The 26,453-nt window shown below is 44.5% G+C and overlaps 1 protein-coding gene across 2 annotated transcripts in view; it reads left to right on the top strand.

The window, feature by feature from the left end:
• Window positions 1–26,453, top strand: part of TMEM44 (transmembrane protein 44) — a 198,792-nt gene that overhangs the window by 14,273 nt on the left and 158,066 nt on the right. For both annotated transcript variants that reach the window (XM_085635259.1, XM_085635258.1), the window contains exons 2-3: window positions 14,236–14,362; window positions 24,476–24,569. In XM_085635259.1, coding sequence (XP_085491385.1) covers window positions 14,236–14,362; window positions 24,476–24,569 — 221 coding nt within the window. The remainder of the gene's footprint in view (window positions 1–14,235; window positions 14,363–24,475; window positions 24,570–26,453) is intronic.

Genomic DNA, 26,453 nt, shown 5'->3' with positions numbered 1-26,453 from the left:
TCCTTGAATTCCATTTCTGTGCCATCCCAGATGATGAAAAGGTCATCAATAAACCGTTTCCAACTGACGACCTTATTCACCATTCTGTCATTACTTTCACACCATGCGACCTCTTTCTCCCAATATCCCATCGCTAAACAGGCATAACTGGGACTAAAAGAAAATCCCATTGCAGTCCCATTCCTCTGGCGATACACCTCATCTCCGAAAACAAAGATATTCTTGTTCAAGCATATTGATATCATATCAAGGAGCATCTTGTTATGTTCACTGTATTTGATGTTACGTTCTTTCAAGAAGAAGTCACATGCCTCCAGGCCCATGTCATTTTCAATGTTAGTATATAAGGATATAACATCCATTGTTACCAATTGATATGTGTCCTGCCAGGGAGTGTTTTGCAGTAGTCTTAACAGGTCTGTTGTGTCCTGTATATAGGAGCTGAGTTGAGTTACGTAGGGGTTTAGGAAGAAGTCAATGTAGTTAGCCATCGGTTCTAACAATGAATAACAGTCAGAAGAGCTCTACATACATCTATAAAAAAGAAGACAAGAACATGAAAACAGTAAAATAAAAAGAAAATGCAGTCCAGGGATGAAAACATCGAAGAACAAATCGTAAAAATGGAAATTAATGATCCAAAAGAACTTATCACTCACAAGATTAAACTCCACCAGAGGAGGTAAAGCGAAGAAAAGATAAAGCGCTTACGAAGAACAATGTTGACTGGACTTTTCTTACAAAAAACAAAGCATTGGAGTGCAAATAAATAAGAAGGACATATATAACATAAAGAAACATTTGGTTTCAAAACTACATTCTCCAGAATGCAAAGGGGTGTTTGGAAACCGCCAGGAAATTATGTAATTTCAATTGAACTTAAAAAGGGCGGGACCAAACAAACAGTTGATCGTGAGCAAGGTATCAGGAATACCGAAACGCGTAGATCAGCTATTGCCTGTACCCCATGCAATGAAAATATAAAGAAAATAAAGCGCATAAAAGGTTGTCAAGAGTGCATCCCGTTTTTCTTTCCGGCTGGAGGGATTTCTTGTGGATATATATATATATATATATATATATATATATATATATATATATATATATATATATATATTTTCATTCAGAAGATTTACAATGTATTTTCTGGTAGCAGAAAGCGTCGAGGCGATGCTGTACATTTATTTTAGATCAGACAATGTTGAAGTCACAGTGCTGTTTGCTCGAGAGCACAGAGTGCTGAGGTGACCCCGTATATTTGCCTCATAGAAGCCGTTTTGTGCGGTAGCAGAAGGCACCGGGGTGACCTTGCATATTTGGGTCATACAAAGTCATTTGTTCGACAGCGCTGAGATGACCCTGTATATTTGTATTGAATCAGATAATGCTAAATTAACAATGCTGGTGCTGAGACGATCCTATATATTAGCCTCATACAAGACATTTTGCCCGGGAGCAGCTCTCTACTACTCTACTGCTCTCTACTCACTACTCACTCTCTGCTACTCACTCTCTGCTACTCACTCTCTGCTACTCACTCTCTGCTACTCACTCTCTGCTACTCACTCTCTGCTACTCACTCTCTGCTACTCACTCTCTGCTACTCACTCTCTGCTACTCACTCTCTGCTACTCACTCCCTGCTACTCTCTACTACTCCATACTATTCACTCTCTACTACTCACTCTCTACTACTCACCATCTACTACTCACTTTCTACTCACTCTCTACTACTCACTCTCTACTACTCTCTCTCTACTACTCACTCTCTACTACTCACCATCTACTACTCACTTTCTACTCACGCTCTACTACTTACTCTCTACTACTCACTCTTTACTACTCTCCTCTACTACTCACTCTACTACTCACTCTGCTACTCACTCTACTACTCACTCTCTATTACTCTCCACTACTCACTCTCCACTACTCACTCTCTGCTACTCACTCTCTGCTACTCACTCTCTGCTACTCACTCTCTGCTACTCACTCTCTGCTACTCACTCTCTGCTACTCACTCTCTGCTACTCACTCTCTGCTACTCACTCTCTGCTACTCTCTCTCTGCTACTCTCTCTCTGCTACTCTCTCTCTGCTACTCTCTACTACTCTCTACTACTCACTACTACTCACTTTATACTACTCTCTACTACTCTCCACTACTCTCTCTCTGCTACTCTCTCTGCTACTCTCTCTGCTACTCTCTCTGCTACTCTCTCTGCTACTCAATCTCTGCTACTCACTCTCTGCTACTCACTCTCTACTGCTCTCTGCTACTCACTTTTCACTCTCTACTCACACTCTACTACTCACCCTGCTACTCACCCTACTACTACTCTCTGCTACTCGCTCTCTGCTACTCGCTCTCTGCTACTCGCTCTCTGCTACTCGCTCTCTGCTACTCGCTCTCTGCTACTCACTCTCTGCTACTCACTTTTCACTCTCTACTCTCTACTCACTCTCTACTCACTCTCTACTCACTCTCTACTCACTCTCTACTCACTCTCTACTCACTCTCTACTCACTCTCTACTCACTCTGCTACTCACTCTGCTACTCACTCTGCTATTCACCCTACTACTACTCACTTTCTGCTACTCACTCTCTGCTACTCTCTCTGCTACTCTCTCTGCTACTCTCTCTGCTACTCTCTCTGCTACTCTCTCTGCTACTCTCTCTGCTACTCTCTCTGCTACTCTCTCTGCTACTCTCTCTGCTACTCTCTCTCTACTACTCACTCTCTACTACTCACCCTGCTACTCACCCTACTACTCTCTGCTACTCACCCTACTACTCTCTGCTACTCACTCTCTGCTACTCACTCTCAGCTACTCACTCTCTGCTACTCACTCTCTGCTACTCACTCTCTGCTACTCACTCTCTACTACTCACTCTCTACTACTCACCCTGCTACTCACCCTACTACTCTCTGCTACTCACCCTACTACTCTCTGCTACTCACTCTCAGCTACTCACTCTCTGCTACTCACTCTCTGCTACTCACTCTCTGCTACTCACTCTCTGCTACTCACTCTCTGCTACTCTACTCACTCTCTGCTACTCTACTCACTCTCTGCTACTCTACTCACTCTCTGCTACTCTCTCTGCTACTCTCTCTGCTACTCTCTCTGCTACTCTCTCTGCTACTCTCTCTGCTACTCTCTCTGCTACTCTCTCTGCTACTCACTCTCTGCTACTCACTTTTCACTCTCTACTCTCTCTCTACGACTCAATCTACTCACTCTGCTACTCACTCTGCTACTCACTCTGCTACTCACTCTGCTACTCACTCTGCTACTCACTCTGCTACTCACTTTCTGCTACTCACTTTCTGCTACTCACTCTCTGCTACTCACTTTCTGCTACTCACTTTCTGCTACTCACTTTCTGCTACTCACTCTGCCACTCACTCACTCTGCCACTCACTCACTCTGCCACTCACTCACTCTGCCACTCACTCACTCTGCCACTCACTCACTCTGCCACTCACTCTCTCTGCCACTCACTCTCTCTGCCACTCACTCTCTCTGCCACTCACTCTCTCTGCCACTCACTCTCTCTGCCACTCACTCTCTCTGCCACTCACTCTCTCTGCCACTCACTCTCTCTGCCACTCACTCTCTCTGCCACTCACTCTCTCTGCCACTCACTCTCTCTGCCACTCACTCTCTCTGCCACTCACTCTCTCTGCCACTCACTCTCTCTGCCACTCACTCTCTCTGCCACTCACTCTCTCTGCCACTCACTCTCTCTGCCACTCACTCTCTCTGCCACTCACTCTCTCTGCCACTCACTCTCTCTGCCACTCACTCTCTCTGCCACTCACTCTCTCTGCCACTCACTCTCTCTGCCACTCACTCTCTCTGCCACTCACTCTCTCTGCCACTCACTCTCTCTGCTACTCTCTGCTACTCTCTGCTACTCTCTCTGCTACTCTCTACTACTCTCTGCTACTCACTCTCTGCTACTCACTCTCTGCTACTCACTCTGCTACTCACTCTGCTACTCACTGTCTGCTACTCACTGTCTGCTACTCACTGTCTGCTACTCACTGTCTGCTACTCACTGTCTGCTACTCACTCTCTGCTACTCACTCTCTGCTACTCACTCTCTGCTACTCACTCTGCCTGCTACTCACTCTGCCTGCTACTCACTCTGCCTGCTACTCACTCTGCCTGCTACTCACTCTGCCTGCTACTCACTCTGCCTGCTACTCACTCTGCCTGCTACTCACTCTGCCTGCTACTCACTCTGCCTGCTACTCACTCTCTCTGCTACTCACTCTCTGCTACTCACTCTCTGCTACTCACTCTCTGCTACTCACTCTCTGCCACTCTCTGCTACTCACTGCCACTCTCTGCTACTCTCTGCTACTCTGCTACTCACTGCTACTCACTCTCTGCTACTCACTGCTACTCACTCTGCTACTCTACTCACTCTCTGCTACTCACTCTGCTACTCTACGAACTCTCTGCTACTCTCTCTGCTGCTCACTCTCTCTGCTACTCTCTCTGCTGCTCACTCTCTCTGCTACTCTCTCTGCTGCTCACTCTCTGCTACTCACTCTCTGCTACTCACTCTCTCTGCTACTCACTCTCTCTCTGCTACTCACTCTCTCTGCTACTCACTCTCTCTCTGCTACTCACTCTCTCTGCTACTCACTCTCTCTGCTACTCACTCTCTGCTACTCACTCTCTGCTACTCACTCTCTGCTACTCACTCTCTGCTACTTACTCTCTCTCTGCTACTCACTCTCTCTGCTACTCACTCTCTCTCTGCTACTCACTCTCTCTGCTACTCACTCTCTCTGCTACTCACTCTCTGCTACTCACTCTCTGCTACTCACTTTTCACTCTCTACTCACTCTCTACTCACTCTCTACTCACTCTCTACTCACTCTCTACTCACTCTCTACTCTCTCTGCTGCTCACTCTCTCTGCTGCTCACTCTCTCTGCTGCTGCTCTCTCTGCTGCTCACTCTCTCTGCTGCTCACTCTCTCTGCTGCTCACTCTCTCTGCTGCTCACTCTCTCTGCTGCTCACTCTCTCTGCTGCTCACTCTCTCTGCTGCTCACTCTCTCTGCTGCTCACTCTCTCTGCTGCTCACTCTCTCTCTGCTACTCACTCTCTCTCTGCTACTCACTCTCTCTCTGCTACTCACTCTCTCTCTGCTACTCACTCTCTCTCTGCTACTCACTCTCTGCTACTCACTTTTCACTCTCTACTCACTCTGCTACTCACTCTGCTACTCACTCTGCTACTCACTCTGCTACTCACTCTGCTACTCACTCTGCTACTCACTCTGCTACTCACTCTGCTACTCACTCTGCTACTCACTCTGCTACTCTCTGCTACTCTCTGCTACTCACTCTGCTACTCTCTGCTACTCACTCTCTGTACTCTCTCTGCTACTCACTCTCTCTACTACTCTCTCTACTACTCTCTCTACTACTCACTCTCTCTACTACTCTCTCTACTACTCTCTCTCTGCTACTCTCTCTCTGCTACTCCCCGTGCTACTCACCCTACTACTACTCATTCTCTGCTACTCACTCTCTGCTACTCACTCTCTGCTACTCACTCTCTGCTACTCACTCTCTGCTACTCTCTCTCTGCTACTCTCTCTCTGCTACTCACTCTCTCTGCTACTCACTCTCTCTGCTACTCACTCTCTCTGCTCCCCACTCTCTCTGCTACTCACTCTCTCTGCTACTCACTCTCTCTGCTACTCTCTCTCTGCTACTCTCTCTCTGCTAGTCCCCGTGCTACTCACCCTACTACTACTCATTCTCTGCTACTCACTATCTGCTACTCACTCTCTGCTACTCACTCTCTGCTACTCACTCTCTGCTACTCACTCTCTGCTACTCACTCTCTGCTACTCACTCTCTGCTACTCACTCTCTGCTACTCACTCTCTGCTACTCACTCTCTGCTACTCACTCTGCTACTCACTCTCTTCTACTATTCTCTACTACTCTCTCTCTACTAGTCTCTACTACTTTCTACTACTCACTCTCTACTACACGATGAAATGACAGTGTAGTTTATTCAAAGAAGGTTGAGGTCACCTGTGTTTTTTGCGTGGTAGTGGCTGAAGGAAAGCCCTATTTTTATTTTGTATCGTACAAAGTCGAAATTACAACGTGTACCTTATTAGTTAAAGTAAGCGCGCCCTACTAATGCACGCAAGATAACATAAAAAATGTAAATAAATAATGCACCGTGGCAGAGAGTGTTGAGGACCGCCCATATTTTCAGTTCGGTAGTAGAGCTCGTTGAAGCGACACTATTTAGATCTGGACAACATACTTCTGAAGTTACAATGTATTTTGCTTGATTGAGAGACCGGCATTAGAATGCATTCTGCTCTATTTCAGATAATGTTATAATCTATTTTACTCGATAGCCGAGGATGTCGAAGTGGCCCTGTATATCTATTTGGTATCAAACTGTTGATGTTGCATTATATTTTGATCAATAGCAGAGAGTATTGTGTATGTATGTATGTATGTCTATGTGTGTGTATATCTATATATATATATATATATATTTTCATAAGATTTACATTGTATTTTCTGGTAGCAGAAAGCGTCGAGGCGATGCTGTACATTTATTTTAGATCAGACAATGTTGAAGTCACAGTGCTGTTTGCTGCTGAGGTGACCCCGTATATTTGCCTCATAGAAGTCGTTTTGTGCGGTAGCAGAAGGCACCGGGGTGACCTTGCATATTTGGGTCATACAAAGTCATTTGTTTGACAGCAGAGAGCGCTGAGGTGACCCTGTATATTTGTTTTGAATCAGATAATGCTAAATTGACACTGCTGGTTCTGAGGCGACCCTATATATTAGCCTCATACAAAACATTTTGCCCGGTAGCAGCTCTCTACTACTCTACTCACTACTTACACTCTACTCTCTGCTACTCACTCTCTGCTACTCACTCTCTGCTACTCACTCTCTACTACTCCGTACTACTCACTCTCTACTACTCTGTACTACTCACTCTCTACTACTCTCTACTACTCACTCTCTACTACTCACTCTCTACTACTCACTCTCTACTACTCACTCTCTACTACTCACTCTTTACTACTCACTCTTTACTACTCTTCTCTACTACTCTCCTCTACTACTCACTCACTACTACTCTCTACACTACTCACTCTCTATTACTCTCCGCTACTCACTCTCCGCTACTCACTCTCTGCTACTCACTCTCTGCTACTCACTCTCTGCTACTCACTCTCTGCTACTCACTCTCTGCTACTCACTCTCTGCTACTCACTCTCCGCTACTCACTCTCCGCTACTCACTCTCCACTACTCACTCTCCACTACTCACTCTCCGCTACTCACTCTCCGCTACTCACTCTCTACTACTCACTTTATACTACTCTCTACTTCTCACTCTCTACTACTCACTCTACTACTCACTCACTCTGCTACTCTCTGCTACTCTCTCTCTACTCTCTCTACTACTACTACTCACTCTCTACTACTCACTACTCCTCACTCTCGTCTCTCTACTCCTCACTCTCGTCTCTCTACTCCTCACTCTCGTCTCTCTACTCCTCACTCTCGTCTCTCTACTCCTCACTCTACTCCTCACTCTACTCCTCACTCTACTACTCACTCTCTATTGCTCTCTACTACTCACTCTCTACTACTCACTCTCTAGTACTCATTCTACTACTCACTCACTACTACTCTCTCCACTACTCACTCTCTATATCTCTCCACTACTCACTCTGCTACTCACTTTATACTACTCTCTACTTCTCACTCTCTACTTCTCACTCTCTACTTCTCACTCTACTACAATATGCTACTCACTCTCTGCTACTCACTCTCTACCATTCTCTACTCTCTACCATTCTCTACTCTCTGCTACTCACTCTCTGCTACTCACTCTCTGCTACTCACTCTGCTACTCACTCTCTGCTACTCTCTACTCGCTCTCTACTACTCGCTCTGCTACTCACTCTCTGCTACTCACTCTCTGCTACTCACTCTCTACCATTCTCTACTCTCTACTCGCTCTCTACTACTCACTCTCTACTACTCACTCTCTACTACTCACTATCTATTACTCACTCTCTACTACTCACTCTCTACTACTCACTCTCTACTACTCACTCTCTACTACTCTCTATTACTCACTCTACTACTCTAATACAATCTACTCAGTCTCTACTACTCACTGTCTACTACTTTATTACTTACTCTCTGCTACTCACTCTCTACTACTCTCTACTCGCTCTCTACTACTCACTTTCTACTACTCTCTACTGCTCTCTACGACTCGCTCTACTACTCACTCTCTACTACTCACTCTACTACAATCTACTCAGTCTCTACTACTCACTGTCTACTACTTTATTACTTACTCTCTACTACTCACTCTCTGCTACTCACTCTCTACTACCCTCTATTCTCTAATCACTCTCCACTACTTTCTACTATTCACTACTTTCTACTATTCACTCTCTACTAGTCACTCTCTACTACTCTCTCTACTACTCACTATCTACTCACTCTCTACAACTCACTCTCTGCTATTCTCTGCTACTCACCCTCTGCTACTCACCCTCTGCTACTCACCCTCTGCTACTCACTCTCTTCTACTTACTATCTGCTACTCACTCTCTATTACTCTCTGCTACTCACTCTCTGCTACTCACTCTCTGCTACTCACTCTCTGCTACTCACTCTCTGCTACTCACTCTCTGCTACTCACTCTCTGCTACTCACTCTCTGCTACTCGCTCTCTGCTACTTGCTCTCTGCTACTTGCTCTCTGCTACTAGCTCTCTGCTACTAGCTCTCTGCTACTTGCTCTCTGCTACTTGCTCTCTGCTACTTGCTCTCTGCTACTTGCTCTCTGCTACTTGCTCTCTGCTACTTGCTCTCTGCTACTTGCTCTCTGCTACTCGCTCTCTGCTACTCGCTCTCTGCTACTCGCTCTCTGCTACTCGCTCTCTGCTACTCGCTCTCTGCTACTCACTCTGCTACTCCTCACTCTCTACTACTCACTCTCTACTCCTCTACCTCTCTACCTCTACCTCTCTACCTCTACCTCTCATAAATACAAATATATGCAAGCATACATATACGCATACATATGCATGTTATGTACATGAAAGTTTGAAAAACACCAATAAAAGCGAAGCTAAAAAGCCACCTAATTACAAACAGAATTGCTTTAACTTAAACAAGGGCGAGACCTATTGCATTTTCAATGCTTGTTTACTTTGGTTCCATCAAGAAGGCATTCAGATGGGTCACACATTTGCCATAAATTCTGAATGGTAGCACTCTAGTTGATCATTAGATCACTGTAGTAAAGCTACTGCTCACCAGGGAAGTCTGCTGCTGGTATTCAAAGTGCATGTTTCAGTGCCAGGGCTCTCATCAGTAGGCCACTGCAGCTTGCACCATACATTGCCCCTGCCAGTTCTGCCAATGATAGTAAAAACACAGCTATGCTACTTACTGTCACACTCCTACAAGTGTGACAATTCAGACTATTCCAGGCCCCCAAAGCTAACAGAATGGCTTGGGCGGCATGTAATAGTCATTTTTAATGTGTATTGAATTAATAATTAACTGTTGTTGTGGTTGTCTTTAAATTAGCCAGACTGTCACAAGCACAGGTGTTGGCAATTTAATTCCGGTGCCGAGCACCGGAAACCACTGGCTCAAATTAAGCACTGCCTTTTGCCATTTCTGGAGTATTTTATTTAATTCTGGAGGTTTCATCTGGAATATTTAGGCAAGCTCCAGATTCTTCATCTGGCATTTTACAACTATTTATAGAGGCCCTGTCTGGTGTATTATTTCCTGTGGGAGAAATTACATCTTGAGTGTTGTGTACAGTTCTGGAGGCATAGCTGGAGTAGTGTTTACAAGCCTGGGAACCCCATCTGATGCATAGTTTAGAATTCTATAGCCCAGATCTTGGCAATTTTGTCCCCATCTGGAGTGTTGACTAGTTCTGGAAACATCATTGAGAGCCCATCTGGAGTATTGTGTCCCAGTCTAGAAGACACAATTGGTTGATCGGTTTAATCATTGATGTTATATCTTTCATATTGTGTCCAATCCTGCTTGCTAGCTTTGCTATATGTTTTTCGTTCTGCAAGAGACGTCTGGAGTAATCTGTCCGCCTGGGAAAGTTACTGTCTTAATGTGCTTAATTCTGTTTCCCACATTTGGTGTATTTCCCAATTTTGGTGGCCTTTTCTGGATTCCAGTTCTGAGGGGGCACAGCTTGGGTGGTCTGTCAAGTTCTGGATTCCACATCGCATGTGTTGTTTTTTTATTTAGGAGGGACCATATATCGTTGCCGAGTTCGAACGATCAGCTCTGGTCCACCTTTGTAGGCCACAGTAGTGCAGTCTACTTCTGGATGCCTTTTCTGGAGTGTTGTACCCAATTCTGGAGACCTCATCTTGAGCGTTATACCCAGTTCTGAATGTCAATTCTGCTATACTATATCTGATACTAGATGTAGCTTCTGCCATGTTTATACTTCTTCTGGCCTCATCTGGAGTAAAGTGTCCAATTCCGGAAGTCCACTTTGTCGTATTGTTTCCAGTTCTGTAGCCCACATTTTAACTGTTGTGCCCCAGCTTCTGGAGGCCACATATTGTGTCCTGTTCTGGAGACCTCATCTGGCATATTGCATCTATTCTGGCGAGAGTATCTAGAGTGTTGTTTAGAATGCTTAAACCCCACCTTGAACATTGTGTCCAATCCTCATTGTATCAGCAGAAGAATTGCAATGTTAAGAGGCCACATCGGACATAGTGCGCCCAGTTTTGGACACATATACCATATACAGACCGCTGGAGCGTTTTGCAGTTCTTGGGGGTACTTTTGGCATGTTGCATCAAATTGTTGGGGTTTCAACTAGAGTATTAACTCCAGCTCAGAAGTCACTTTGATGTATTGTCCAGGGGCTATTGTCACACGTTCTGGATTACTTTTCCGTTGTATTGAGTACAAACTTGGAGGCCCAATCTGGAGTGATGTTAATTCCTCTTGGTCTGCAGTGAGGTATTTATTGTGTCTGGTTGTATCGGGAAACTCCTGATGTAGTGTGGCCTGTAAAGAAAGGTACATCTGAGGTGGGGTGTTAAAGTGGTTTATTGGCCTGATGGCGTGTGGGTTGGCAAGTGGGCGGTTGGATAAACAAGTGTATGAGTGGACAGGTGAGGCAGAGAAGGAGTAAGAAGAATGAGACTGCAAGTGGATGGTTGAGTGATTGTATGGGTGAGCAGCTGGTTAAATAAAAAGTAGTGGATGTGTGGGAGGGTCTACACCTAGCAATCAGTGGATGGATGAGTGAAATGTTGCTGATCGCTGAAGTCTTATTAATGTATTTGGATTGGATGTACCTATCCACATGGAAAGCCATTGTCTTCACATGCAACAAGGAAATACAACAATTGTATTAAAACCATATTGGGTTGCAGGTAAGGAAATAATAGGTTGGCCCTGTAGATGTGTTTTTTAGTTTTTTTCGAAAGAAGCACGTTTGGATTGAGTCTGTTTTCCTTCTAGAAAATGGTGCTTGGTAGGTGAGGGCCTGGCAGAGATTTTCAGCTTTTATGTTTTCAGGCTTCCTCTAGTAGACCGGATTTGCTTCTGATGTCTTTCACCTTCTGTGGTGCAGGGTTTCTTTTACAGACAAATAAGTGGGCTCAAATGTAGAGCTTTATGCATGATGCTAGTCATTTAGAAGTTGATACTGGCCTCAAGGTGCCCTTTGACGGGCTACCAGAATGGAAGTGATGTGTTATGATGTCTTTGTGCCTTTGAGGAGCTGAGCTGCAGAATGGAAAATGGCTTTAAGAGGAGCTAGGGCAGCATCGAGGAGGCCAGCTAGTACTGCATGGCTGTCACTCAGTTGTGTGAGAACCAGGATTAGAACATTGGAATGTTGAGTGCTTCATTGAAGTCAATGGAGTGCTCTTGGTTTCTAATGTCTGGTAGAAGCCCGGAGCATCAACATTCCAATGTTTGTTCACGGCAACAGCCGTGAACAAAGGCCTCACGGAGCCCAAGGAGATCTCAACCCCCTCGGGCTCCGTGAGGCCTTTGTTTGACAAATTAGAACATTCTGCCCTCTAGGGGGTAAGGTTCTAATATCCTTAGTTGTGTCCTGGTCAACACTGGACTTGATTTTTACCGGCCAGAAAATCCAGCTAATAAAATTCCACAACCATAGGACTACAAGAAGAGCTTGGCCACAGCCCCAGCCCAATTCTCAGCTATAGCATGAGCAGCAAGCTGTGCTCCTCTTCCAAGCCCCCTTCCTTCTCTGGCCCCTTCCTCAACCTACTGTGCCCCTCCACACCACCCGCTCCCACTTACCCCCTGCTCAGAGCAGGTGACATATGGAAGTGTTCATCGACAGAGAAAAGGAAATAACCTTGCTAAGGAAAATCAGGTCTGATGGTTATTCCCAATTTTGGGCGATTGACACGCTTTACTGGTATTTATGGGTGTGGAGTTTTCACCCTACCAGGACTGTGCAACTTGTGTGTGGCCCTCTGTGGGTTTGTAATTGCCTGGAATGGAGTACAGGGAGGAAAGCGAACAATTCTACAGCTGTTGCGCTCCACACCAACACTGCGTGCCAAGGATGATGGGAGGGTGTTTGGAAGCAAACTTGGGACTGTGTTTTGTCAATGGTACAAGCCATGACACAAACAGTAAATACATAGTAAAGTCACTGACCTGTTGCACTTCAACTGTTCTCAGAAAACAAAATGATGCATGTGATCCATAAAACAATGGGGTATTGACAAAAAGTACTCAACCAAATACTTAAACCAACTACAGGGCTTCAATGACCCTTAAATATAACACAAGCAGATCTGAAAAACCTTTAGTCCTGGCTTCCCCTAACCTTATCAAATGCTATAAAAACTGAACTTATGCCGCAATACATTTATTTATAAAAACATGTCAATTTCTTCTGAGATCTGGAAGGTCTACCATGAACAGCTTCAGATGGCCAAGTGGTCGAATTTTGGCGCGATTTCGACATTCTCCCTTTTTAGGTAACCAGGTGCGAAGCCACTTTCCCATTAATTCGATATTTAGACTATCCTACACAAGGTGTAATACATTATTAAAAAGGATGTCCAAAGAGGGGGGGGGGGGGTCTAGCCATATACTTATGTGCTAAACTGGAGTTGAGAATAACAGACCTACAACTATCAGTGCCATGGTTAATGGGGATTAAAATCCACAACTGGCAGAAAAACAATCCCTCCTGAGATATATTCTCTCACTCTGCCCCAAAAAATTGTTTTAGAAAAAACTTTTAAAAAATCTTAAATTAACTTAACCAGTTATTTTTGGCTTCTAACTGGAGATTTTAAAATGAGTTGAACAACTGATGAGGAAGGAAACAATCACACACTCACAGGAGCTCTGATGGAACATACCCCCTTAAAGTAAGCGCGTTCAGTAAAGGGACAACAAGGGGGAACTGTTTGTCAAGTTCTTATTTTTTTACCCGGCCCAGGAGCATTGAACGGCCATTCTTAATGATTTTACTTTAGCAGCAACTCGTATTTAGGGCACCCCTCGAGCTACCTTGGGTTACACAATTGCAATTTTGAATGTGTTCCCCCTACATTACGGACTACAAAAAATGAATTGACATCAGAGAGCGACTATTTTCTAAAGTCCATCTCTAAGGAACACAAAAACAGGTGTTCCCAGCTACAGCATCCTTTCTAAAATGGACCGGTCAAATAAGCGAACAAGTGACCCATTTGATAACTGAGCCTTCGGTGATGGGACCAAACAAAAGAACTGGCCCTGCCGCCTAGCAGACTCAACTACCTCTCAGAATGGACTTATTTTACAGTCTATCTGCTCGCTGAATTTGACAATACAGATGGTCATAAGGGAATAATATTTTGGGGACACTACTCCAAAATCATCTATTCCTCTCAAAAGCCCTACGAATAGATAATAGACAATAGACTACTGAACAAAGAATTGAGGTATTTGACGACGTCTCGTAGAGGTATAGGTGACTTTCGGATAAAAGTATTCCCATTAATGCACCTAATAACATATTAAAATTGAGTTATTTCTCACCAACACTTATGTATGCTTAAAAGTTCATTTTTAAATAGCACTCTTAACTGTTTGTCTCAATTTATTTTTCCTGGTTGCAGTAATTAAAGTTTCTCTTTTGTTTTACCTAACAGGCTCTTCTATTTACGATACAGCAAGAAATCCAGGCATGGAGATTCTGTAATATGTAGTGTCTACAGTTTTTTTGGAAACATGTGCAACACAATCGGGGCCCTCCTGTCCAAACAACTCGCCATTCAGGTAGGTGTTAGCTAAAGCCAACCATTGCCTAATGATTATGATGCACCCGGTGTATGCCTGAAGAAGGAGGGAGATTGCCATTGCCAATTTGGGTGACACCCTGCTCCATGACTGTAACAAGCATTTGCAATGCAATAGGTCTCGCATTTATTTGAGATCTATTACATTGGAAATGATGGGCATTACGGACAAAGGGAGGGCAGGCGGGAGGAAAACGCACGGACAACGGGAAGGAGGGCGGGCGGGGCAAGAAGGTATGGACAACGAGAGTGCAGGCGGGGTGGGGGATAGAGAAAAAGGCACGGATAACGGGAGGGAGGGGGGACTTAAAGAAGGCACCAAAGCATGTGATGCCTGCATTCGGAGAACCTCATTAAAGAAGATAGGGCTCACAGTCTAAATAACACGTACTGTGTAACAGCTGAGGTAAAGTTGCCAGTCGCCTTGTGAGGTGACAAATGAAGAGGAGGCGGTACTAAAGAGGGACTAACTTGCCTATTGACTAATCAGAAGCCTGCATTTAGGATGGACAATGACACAAGCCAATGGCAAATATGGGTGGAGTGTGGACAGGGCTTCTATTCCCTACTCCTTTACAATAAGTATCGCAGATCAGCGCATGCGCGCTGACTCTAGGCTCGACCTGAAAATAGTGGCTTGTCATTGTCAACTTGAGCTACACCCAGCTGTACAACAGTAAAGGTAGAGGCTAGGCAATGTCAGTTTGGGTAACATTCCACTGTATGACTGTAAAGTTAGAGACTGGGGGGCAGATTTCCAAGCCACTTGCAACACATTTGTGCCTCCGTTGCGCAGCGGAACTGCGTTGCAGAGAGGTGTAAAAAGGGGCGTGGCCTCTGAACACCTCTCTGCAACGCAGCTCCCTGGCGCATACTGGAGGTACCTGGTGGGCTAGTTGACCCCCAGGGGACCACAGGATTGAAGAGTAATTAATTCCCCAACTTAAAACGTGCCACAGGGCGAGTTTGCACATGTCACCTCAGGCCCCGCCCCCTTTCTTCACCATTGTACAAATATTCCTCTAAAATCATCTGAACTACGAATTCCGATTTACTCACCTGTTATCAGGAGAGAACCCAGTGCTGCATATTTTAGCCCAGCACTGACCCTGACAAGTAATTCTAAGCGTACTTGCCAGTAACTTGTATTTCTTTCCATCGGAATCCATTGTGTGTTTTCACCAGAAAAGTTTCTCAATATCCAGTTATGAAACGTACAAATATTCCTCTAAAATCAGCCGAACTACGAATTCCGATTTACTCACCTCTTATCAGGAGAGAACCCAGGGCTGCATCTTTTAGCCCAGCACTGACCCTGAAAAGTAATTCTAAGCGTGCTTACCAGTAACTTGTATTTCCTTCCATAGGCATCCATTGTGTGGTTTTCAGCAGAAAAGTTTCTAAGTGTCTATTTTCACAAACTAAAAATATTCCTAAAAGATCGTCTGTATGACTAGAACACATTCTTTCAACTGTTTACAGGAGATCCACCAGTGCTGGATCCAGGATCCACCACTGAGTAAGAAAAAGTAACGATAACACTACTTACCTGCTAAGTGAATTTTCTGCCATAGGATAACATTGGTGATTCTATGTGAAAATATTTTTAAGTGTCATCTTTTAAAATACAATAATATTCCTTAAAAATCACTACTGTAACCAAAACGCTTTTACTCAACTGTTTACAGGAGATGTCCAAGGATTGAATCTAGGATCCAGTCCTGTGGTTAGAAAAGTAATCCATAAAGTAACTAATTGCATTTGACTAGAAATACACATTGAGCTCAATGTTACATTATGTTTGAAATTGTGTTGCCCATTGCAACAACTGTAACTACTGTACTTAAAAGTCTATTGCCTATTTGCAAAGTATTTAAACTAAAGTAATTCATTCTGAGAAAGTATATTTTGTATTGTAATGTATAATGTAATAAAAAAATGTATCTAAAAATAAATAGTTTAGAAAATCAGTATAATAATTAATACATTAAAAATTGTCTTTACAAAACCTTTGAAATTCACTGAAAAAACCATAGGTTTCAGGCCTGATATAGTTAGGAATTAGCATTTAAAAAACCTTTGAAATTCACTGAAAAAACCATTGGTTTCAGGCCTGATATAGTTGGGAATTAGCATTTAAAAACCATAGAAATTCACTGAAAAAACAATAGGTTTTAGGGGTGTTATAGTTAGCTGGACATTTCACTCGAACAAAACCATTGAAATTCCTCCGATATTGTTAGTTGTACTAACTACATCTGGCGCGCCCGCAATCCACTGCTGATGATGTCACATATTACATAATTCATGCCATGGTCAGTGACACTAGTATAACCTTTCATCACTCACTGTAAAATACAGAGTGCCAGATTTAAAACCATTGACACACCAATACACGTTTTTAAACACCCACTCCGTGATTCCTAGATCTATAGACACATCTAATCACTTACCTATAGATTCACTCATACATGCTGTCAATGATCAATAGAACAATATCATATATACTTTTACACCTATATCGACATTACACACCAGCACACATCCTAATCACTTATGAAGTCATCCTACTCACTTATGCAAACAATGGATCATACTTACTTTTACTTAGCTATACACTTATAAAAACACCACTTCATCTATTCATATAGATAATAACTCCTACTTAGTGTGTTATAAAAACACTATTACAAGTATACAGTTATCCATACAGTCACTCATACAATCACTGAGTCTTATGTATACTTATTTCTATACAACAACTGACACATACACTGGCTTTTATTTTTCTAGTTTGTTGGACATGTACCATTGAGACATGTATTGTCTCATCACCACACCCATAAAGATATTCACTCACCCAAACAACTGTTATAACATGTAGTTTTAACTTCATATACCTACTGAATCAACTATTCACACATCTTTGGGCTGTCACACACCTCCCCACCGAACCACACACACATTCCCTCTCTCATACAAATACTCAGTTAACTAATCTATAACTAATATAGATTTTCACGTAGCTAGTAACCAACTGGTGCAGCAGTTTACACAACAACTGACAAAGTGATACAGATATTCACATAGTTTAGTCACTATATCTACTCATTCTTCAATGCAAATTGCTATATATATATAATACATATTTAAATAACGAACCAAACCACATTCATTGGATGATGTCATCAGTGATGTCATTTGAGATGTCATCAGTGACGTCACTGACCATGTCATGAATGATGTAATATGTGACATCATCAGCAGTGTATTGCGGGCGTGCGAGATGTAGTTAGTACAACTAACTATATCGGAGGAATTTCAATGGTTTTGTTCGAGTGAAATGTCCAGCTAACTCTAACACCCCTAAACCTATTGTTTTTTCAGTGAAATTCTAAGGTTTTAAAAATGCTAATTCCTAACTATATCAGGCCTGAAACCTATGGTTTTTTCAGTGAACTTATAAATAAATATGGGCCTGTTCGAAGGTTTGGGACGGCATTGACCCCCACTTGCTCCCTTCTATGAACCGCTCTGCTCTGGCCTGTTTCCAGTGGCAGCTCGGAGACCAGAGTCCGCGATCGCAGATCGAGCTGCAGATTGCACCGCACCCATTGGTCCAAGGGCCATGGGGGATAGCGAGTGGACAGGCATTAGGCAGCGGATTCTTTGAAGGGGTTGTGGAGGCGGCTGCTGGTAGGCCAGTGCTGCTTGGGCTTTGTCGAGGAGCCGGCACCCCCATACGCTTGTCATTGAGACCCGACAACCCCATCCAGAGTTTCCTTACAAGCCTGTCAGTTATTGGTGCTCATTAAAGGTCTCCCAATACCCACCACCACCCCCGCCCCGCCAGCCTACCCGATGACTCTGTGCTCTAAAGGCACTTTTCAGGCACTGCATTAGTACTACACAGACCACAATTGGAAAGACCCAGCATGGCCTACTACTGTATCAAGCCCCCTACATGAAATTGGACTTCACCAATTGTTTTACTTGTGACATCAGGGGTAGGCAGGCTGTGAGTGGTCCCAGAGACAAGCTACATTAGGTGCAGAAAGAGGCAGCAGAAGTGGAAGCGGCAGTAGCAATGGCAGTGACAGCAAGGGGGCAATAAGCTAGGCCTTGTTGCACGGTTGAGCCCCAGGTTGCAGAAGTGGCCCCCATGGCTCGGGTTCAGCTTGCGGCCCAGGCGAGCTTCCTCCCCTTGCACTCCACACTGCATCATTGCGCTTCGCAATTACTATTGTAAACTACAAAGCCAGCACAGTGCTGCTGCACCTCCTGACCGGGTGACACTCATGTCAACTAAAACACCCAGAGATTTACTTGTGCACTCAACAGCACAAACAAGGCTTTTAAACCGGGCACGCAAGATACGACGGCAGTCCTCCACTTTTTGCGCCAGCTGGAAACTCTCCCACAGAGTATTTGAGACTCGCAGGTACATTGTTAAGTCAAGAAGAGAACAGAGGAAAGAAACACTGAGATCTATAGAAAGGCCTACAGTAAGACCCATGGCAATGGAAACTGTAGCAGGCATGTTGAGGCAACAAAGGGCTCATAGAGACACTGGACAAGAGTGTTTAGATAACCAGGGCTGCCAGTTGACTGTCTAATATCTGAGACAGCAATAGAGCTACCCTTTCGTACACACAGAAATGGGGGGGGTCACTTCCAATAGCAGTGCAAGATTCCCTAACACACCAAATGAGGGGGTAGCTTCCATTAGTCCAATAGGTCCAGGGGTGTGAGTGTCCCACTGACACCCTAATTTTGCCTTTTCTTTCCTACTCAACAGAGTGCCCATTTTACTATTTGACCCATGGGTTAGGTATTGCACCTTGCTTTGGGTGGTGTCAGTGGTGAAAGTCAGCAGTGCCATTTTAAAAACACGTTTCGACACCTGCGCTTATTTCTTTTACAAATTAAGCATGGGTGACATCACATGTAACTAGACGGGAAATGAAGTAAAAAGCTCAGCCTTACTATGTGGTGTGAGGCAACAGATGTTGTAAGCCCTGGCAGATGCAGAATGTGTTAGGCTGAGCCAATGGCCAAGGTCTGTTTCTAAATGTTGTAGGAGCTTGTTAATTTTTCATTGAAGCAGCAACAGCCCATGGCAATGCAAGAAAGTGCAGTAGAAAATTCTGTTCCTAGAGCCCAATGGGATGTGTTTGCATGGGAGAAAACATCACTATTAATGAAGCGCGGCCTGGGAGCAGATGTTCACCCCATGATGGTGTTTGTTAAAGTATTTATTCTCTTTAAAACGCATTGCATTTAACCCTATGTATTCCAACAAGACCATTCACTAGTGGACCTACACACTTTTTCTAAAACTTTAAATTATTAAGGCCATGATCAGACCGATTTTATCCCTGAATCATCTGTCTTTAAATAGCAAATGCTGGTATGAATCCAGCCATGGGAAATACCCTTTAACAAACTTTCTGCTGTTTTTCTTGCCCCTCTGTAGGTCTCGCCTAGGCAGCGCACATGCGTTGCATAGGAGATGACCTTTTGGAATCGGTCAGCTCTTTTCAAGCACTCGTGCTTGTGGCGGCATCCACCTTGCGGGAGCGAGCAGCAGTGCGCAGGGGCCATCTATTTCCAATTAGTGTGGCCCCGCGCGCGTCTGCTCGCTCCCGTAAGGTGGATGCCGCCACAAGCACGAGTGCTTGAAAAGAGCTGACCGATTCCCATTTCTCTATTTTCCTTCATCTTGATCCCTTCTACACTCCTCTTTGTCCGTACTCTCTTCCTTTCTCACTTTCTTTGTCCCCTTGCTTTTCTTTACCCTTCCTCTTGCCCGTTTTTTCACTTTACTGACTGTCACTTTCTTCCCTTTGTTGGCATTCCCTCTCTTTCCATTTCTGCCTCTCTCCCTGCCACTTTTTACCCAATATCTGTTTTTCTGTTGTTAGCTCTACCATTTGAACCATGTCCCTTGTGTGGGTAGATCCTACTTCCTCTGCACCATCTCATTTATATGTGGTCACAGTCCCTCTGAGCTGTCACTTTGATATCTTCTCTACCAGTCCTTAAGGAAGGGATTCCTACCTGGACCTCCGGCATCCTTCACCCGTTCACATCCTATAAATACTTGGTGACAGCCTCTTTTACAAAGATTTAGCTTGGCACTGTCACACTTTGTTGACACACCAGTGATGTCTTTGTGCAAAAGAACCGAGAGGCACAGTGGCTTACTGGGAAATTGGCAAAGGTCTGCTCTAGAGTGTGCCTCAAAATCTGATGTTCCTGGGCACAGTCAGCACTGCCCACTGCTGTAGCTTGTCAAGGCATCTCCCACTTTCCCTAGAGGCCAGTGCGCCACTTAAGGAGTTTCCAGTCTCTGCTTTTGGAGAGTCCGCGACAGAGAGAAGGGTTGAAACGGGGAGTCCATGCAACTTCTCCGCCCAGATCCACTGGGCCCCTCACTGCCCTTCTGCCCGCTGCCCCGCCCCTCCTGCTCCCATGCTTGGAAAGGCAGTGGGCACATTTCTGATTTGCAACACTTAGGGCTGCGCTTAACGTCTTTGTTCAGAAGCAACGTGTAACCGGAGCGAAAAGAAGACGGGCGGGTGAGAAGCAGAAAAGGAGCAATGTTCTGGCTGTAAGTGGCGTGTGCTCGCGGAGATCCAGGGGGCGCTGCGATTACAAAGCAGTTCTGTTGTCTGTCAGTGTTATTCCAAACAGAAAATACCACATCTCTCCTCAGCACTCACAGGCTGGCACCCGTTCAACAATTACATAATAAGAGCTGGGATTAATGGTGGTGCGTGCACAGTGTGGCGAATGTCGCCAGCCCTCCAGCCGAGGTCAGCTGACCTTTGTTCCTCTCTGGTTTTCTTTGCTGTGCCTATGTAACTGTTCTAACCAGGGTGGAGCTCTGCGCGGCAATTTACTGTAACAAGCATTGGCATAGCAAATAGGTCTCACCTTTGGACCTTATAAGTGTTTAGTTATCCAGCACAATATTCTTGGTGCAACAACATCAACTGTTGCATGGCTAAACACTTATAAGGTCCCAAAGGCGAGACCTATTGGCTATGCCAATTCTTGTTTCTTTATACATGAACATGTAGGGAGGCCAAGCTCACTTTCCTTAAACCTATGCTTGCATTTTGCTGCTCAGTATAGACATTCAGCAGTAGGTCTGTCCTTTTATTTGCATGAGAGAAGTGTGTTAAGATGTAATTTGGCTCTTCGCCATATTCACTCCTATTTTCTACTAGAAGGATGATCAACATCTGTTGTGAAATTGGTGGTTTTGTGCTTCAGGACATCACCAGGTCAAGAAGAAATGTGCCAGGCATCTTTGCTAGTCCTATCTAATAGTAAGCTGCATAATATAGTATAGTATAGTATAGGGAGTACAAAGACAGCAGTTACTAGAGGATTGCATACATTGTTTATAACGGGCATTGCAAACTAGTTAATAGTAGTTTGCAATGCCATGTACTATTATTATTATTATTATTATTTCACTATAGTATTATATTAGTTTTGCAAAGCCCTTTACTATTACAGAGCTTCTAAGAATTTGGAAGAACTGTGCTTCTCATACCTCCTTTAGGCTCTGTCTCTGTCTCTGTCTCTCTGTCTCTTTGTCTCTGTCTCTTCTCTATCTTCTTCTCTCTCTTCTTCTCTCTCCCTCTCGGCGCTCTCTCACTCTCACTCTCACTCTCACTCTCACTCTCGCCTCTCGCCTCTCGACTCTCGACTCTCGACTCTCGACTCTCGACTCTCGCCTCTCGCCTCTCGCCTCTCACTCTCACTCTCACCCTCTCTCTCTCTCTCTCTCTCTCTCTCTCTCTCTCTCTCTCTCTCTCTCTCTCTCTCTCTCTCTCTCTCTCTCTCTCCCCCTCTCTCGCCGCCCGCTCTCTCTCTCTCTCTCTCTCTCTCTCTCTCCCCCTCTCTCGCCGCCCACTCTCTCTCTCTCTCTCTCTCTCTCTCTCTCTCTCTCTCTCTCTCTCTCTCTCTCTCTCTCCCCCTCTCTCGCCGCCCACTCTCTCTCTCTCTCTCTCTCTCTCCCTCTCTCTCCCTCTCTCTCTCTCTCTCTCTCTCTCTCTCTCTCTCTCTCCCCCTCTCTCGCCGCCCACTCTCACTCTCTCTCTCTCTCTCTCCCTCTCACTCTCTCTCTCTCTCTCTCTCTCTCGCCGCCCACTCTCACTCTCTCTCTCTCTCTCTCTCTCTCGCCGCCCACTCTCACTCTCTCTCTCTCTCTCTCGCCTCTCACTCTCTCTCTCTCTCTCGCCGCCCACTCTCACTCTCTCTCTCTCTCTCTCTCGCCGCCCACTCTCTCTCTCTCTCTCTCTCGCCTCTCACTCTCTCTCTCTCTCTCGCCTCTCACTCTCTCTCTCTCTCTCTCTCTCGCCTCTCACTCTCTCTCTCTCTCTCGCCGCCCACTCTTTCTCTCTCTCTCTCTCGCCGCCCACTCTCTCCCTCTCTCTCTCTCTCTCGCCGCCCACTCTCTCTCTCTCTCTCTCTCTCTCGCCTCTCACTCTCTCTCTCTCTCTCTCTCGCCGCCCACTCTCACTCTCTCTCTCTCTCTCTCTCTCTCTCGCCGCCCACTCTCACTCTCTCTCTCACTCTCTCTCTCTCTCGCCGCCCACTCTCTCTCTCTCTCTCTCTCGCCTCTCACTCTCTCTCTCTCTCTCTCTCTCTCTCTCTCTCTCTCGCCGCCCACTCTTTCTCTCTCTCTCTCTCGCCGCCCACTCTCTCCCTCTCTCTCTCTCTCTCTCGCCGCCCACTCTCTCTCTCTCTCTCTCTCTCTCTCTCTCTCTCTCTCTCTCTCTCTCTCTCTCTCTCTCGCCTCTCACTCTCTCTCTCTCTCTCTCTCGCCGCCCACTCTCACTCTCACGCCATCTCGGATATGGATACAGGATATTATATATGGAATATTACTGATACTTTTTCAAGGAGTAAGAAATCTAATGCATTACAAGACTAACAAGCCCTGATGAAGTTCGATTTATATTGAACGAAATGTTTTGGCTATATGCTTTGGTTGCTGGACCTTATATTTTAAAAGAGAAATTAAATAAAAGAAGAACTTTTCTGAAAGTAGACTGGAAGATTTGTTGATCTTTTTGTGGGTGCATCATTCCACTTTCATTTTGAATTGTTCTGTATTGTGTTGTAATGATTTGTATCATCCTTTGCATGCTTTCACTTCTTGTGGTTGCTAGATTGTGATAGGCAAGTACGTTGTGGGATTCTAGGCTGTTCTAAAGAAATGTTTGAAGACTCTTGCGTCTGTCCCCATACCACCATTGCTATTTTCTTATCTAGTACCGACATGGGGCCCACTCTTAAGCTTTATTTGTATGACGGAGAATTTGGTCCTGATGTTGACATCTTGATGTGGAACTCTAATTTGACCTCTGTAATTTTGCTCATAAACTAAATAATCAATTGTTTCACAAAATAAAGGTTTGAAAATGAGAACCGGAAGCTGCAGTCCTCTGAAGATAGCCTATTGAATAGAAACCACAGCAATTAGAATTCCTCCCAATGGGAGCCAATTTCTGTGATTCATTTGGAGTCTATCGGCCACCTGAGACTTCTACAATTGACATGGCACCCATCGGTGTCTACGAACTATGCTGAAGGCCTATGTTATGTATCTACTAATAGCAAGGACCTTCTTCCTTGCCCTTTACACTAGGATCCATCAATTTTCTTTCATGTATGTCCATTTTTTGGGATCCGTGTTGAATAAGAGACACCCCCCCCCCCCCTTAGTGCAACTAGCTGGGTATCCTACAGTGGCATCTTCTTTTTACCTTCCCAATTATTTTACATTACTTTTTAAAAGATCTTTGTCATTTATCAATCCATTAAACAGTTGACGCTCTTCAACTTTGAAATTTGAGTCTATAAATGGCATTAAAATGCATTGTTATTGCATATCAATAAAATATATATCAAACAAAGTATGCGGAAAAACAAATATTACAACTCTGTTGTCTGGTTTTAAACTGGTCCATGCATTATTTATTGCTCTAGACTTTACCCACTGCTCATCTTCAGCCCCTGTTGACTTGAATGTAGCCACCTTATCTCATAACCCTTTTCTGTTGTCTTTCAGATTTTCACTGGAGGGTACATGGCAGCCATAGATGTTATTAACTTTGTGCTGACTCTCTTTCCCATCTGTGGTGTCAAATTCAGACCTAGATCAGGTAGGTGCCTTCACCCTACCATGCGTGGAAGGGGAGATCGTCTCTGCTTCTACCATTTTGCTGTATTCTTCTCACTGAGACAAATCAGTTGTATGATCTTTGCTTCCAAAACCCAGTCCAATATGCCAGGAGGTATTTCTGATCGATGCAATGTCTAATAATATTATAATGGAGGAAAAGGTATTGTGCAAAGCAACTCATTGCCTTCTGTATGGCCCTTGTCACCCTGGTGGTAGGGTGGGAATGTGGTGCTGGTGCATATTGTATGTTCTGTGTTATGGATTGCATTGTGTGTTTAGAACATTATGTCAATGTGATGCTGTAGCTGCTGAAGTAAGTTGTGTGTTTCCAAGTTGTTAGAGGTTAAACTGATGCGGACAGTATGGCGTTGGCAGTGTGTCATTTTTGTAAGTCTCTATTTAGTGTTGGTGTGAGACAAAACTGGGTTGTTGGTTGAGGGGGAGGGTAAAACCCTTCTAATGCAACAGCCACAATCCTGGTGAGGGCGAACCACAAAAGTCAATATTTTAACCTGTGCTTAACCCTCTGGTGGCTTTGCACAAAGGCAGTCAGGCCTAACCCAGAGGCAAAGTGTAAAGTATTTATGCAGCACACAAACTAATACGTGATCATATAGCACAACAAAAATCTCAAATCAATACAGAAACCTAGTGCAAAATGATATAAATAAAATTAGACTGAAAACAACAAAAATTCAATTAGTAGAACCAGAGAAATGTAATTTTAAATGTTTAAGCAAAAATAATGCCAAGAGGCAGAAAGCGCTAACTGTGGGCATCTGGTTGCGCTAGACCGTGACAAAATCACATGTTCAGACCTACCACATTGGACTATGGGACAAATATAGGGACCAAGAATAGCCCTACTGAAAAAGTTACCTTCTCAAGGTCCTGCATGTGGAGATAAAAACTTAAGGATTTCACAAGAATAGCTCACTTTATGCCAGCCAAGGGCCCAGGACCTCGGGAAGCACCTCTTGGGGATCAGGAACTCACCCCAACAGAGGCCAGCAGGGCTCAGTTAGTTCTAGGCAAGTCCAGTTGCAGGTCTAGGCAGGGCCCGTTGCAGCTGCTCAGCTGGGCAATTTTAGTGACTACTACACTCTGATCAGTCAAGACCCTGCTGACTGCCTGAGTACTTGCACCACTTCCATGGTATCTACAGCGGAAACACATGCGTGGATTTCTAAGAATGAGATAGATTGCCTGGTAAACAAACAACCTAAAATCCCTCATTTATATACCCTCCCGAAAATACATAAGTGGACATTTCTCCCCCCCAGCACACCCCACCCCCTGCGGAACCCTGGTGTCCGGCATAGGTTTATTACTTGAACCACTGTCGATATTCTATGATCACTTCCTCCAACTTCCGGTCAAAAAGACACCTTCCTTCTTACAGGACTCTAGAGATGGACTGAATCTCATTGAGGTGACCAAAGGCACGCAACAAGTAGATCTATTGGTCACTCTAGATGTAGAAACTCTCTATACAAACATCCCCCAGGGAGCTACCCTAGGGTTGATTGAAAGAACTCTTTTATCAACAGAATGGACTTCATCAACCCCTATCAGTTTTGTCATGGAGTGTGCATCGCTAGCTCTCACTGAGCATTTGTTCCAATATGGTGAAAAACTTTTCCATCAAACCCAGGGCACTTCTATGGGAAGCACCTTTTCCACAAGCGTAGCCTGTCTCTATAGGGCAAACTTTGAGGAAGAGGACATTCTGTGTCTTACCAATCCCTACAGTGTAAATCTCCCCAGTTGGGGTCGATACATTGATGATATTTAGATTTTTTGGGAAAAGGGAAAAAGCAACTTTCACCTCCTTTTGTGAATGGATCAACATGCTGAAGCCCTA

Source organism: Triturus cristatus, chromosome 11 (genome assembly GCF_964204655.1).
Source record: "Triturus cristatus chromosome 11, aTriCri1.1, whole genome shotgun sequence".
NCBI lineage: Eukaryota > Metazoa > Chordata > Amphibia > Caudata > Salamandridae > Triturus > Triturus cristatus.
This window is presented reverse-complemented; position numbering and strand designations above follow the sequence as displayed.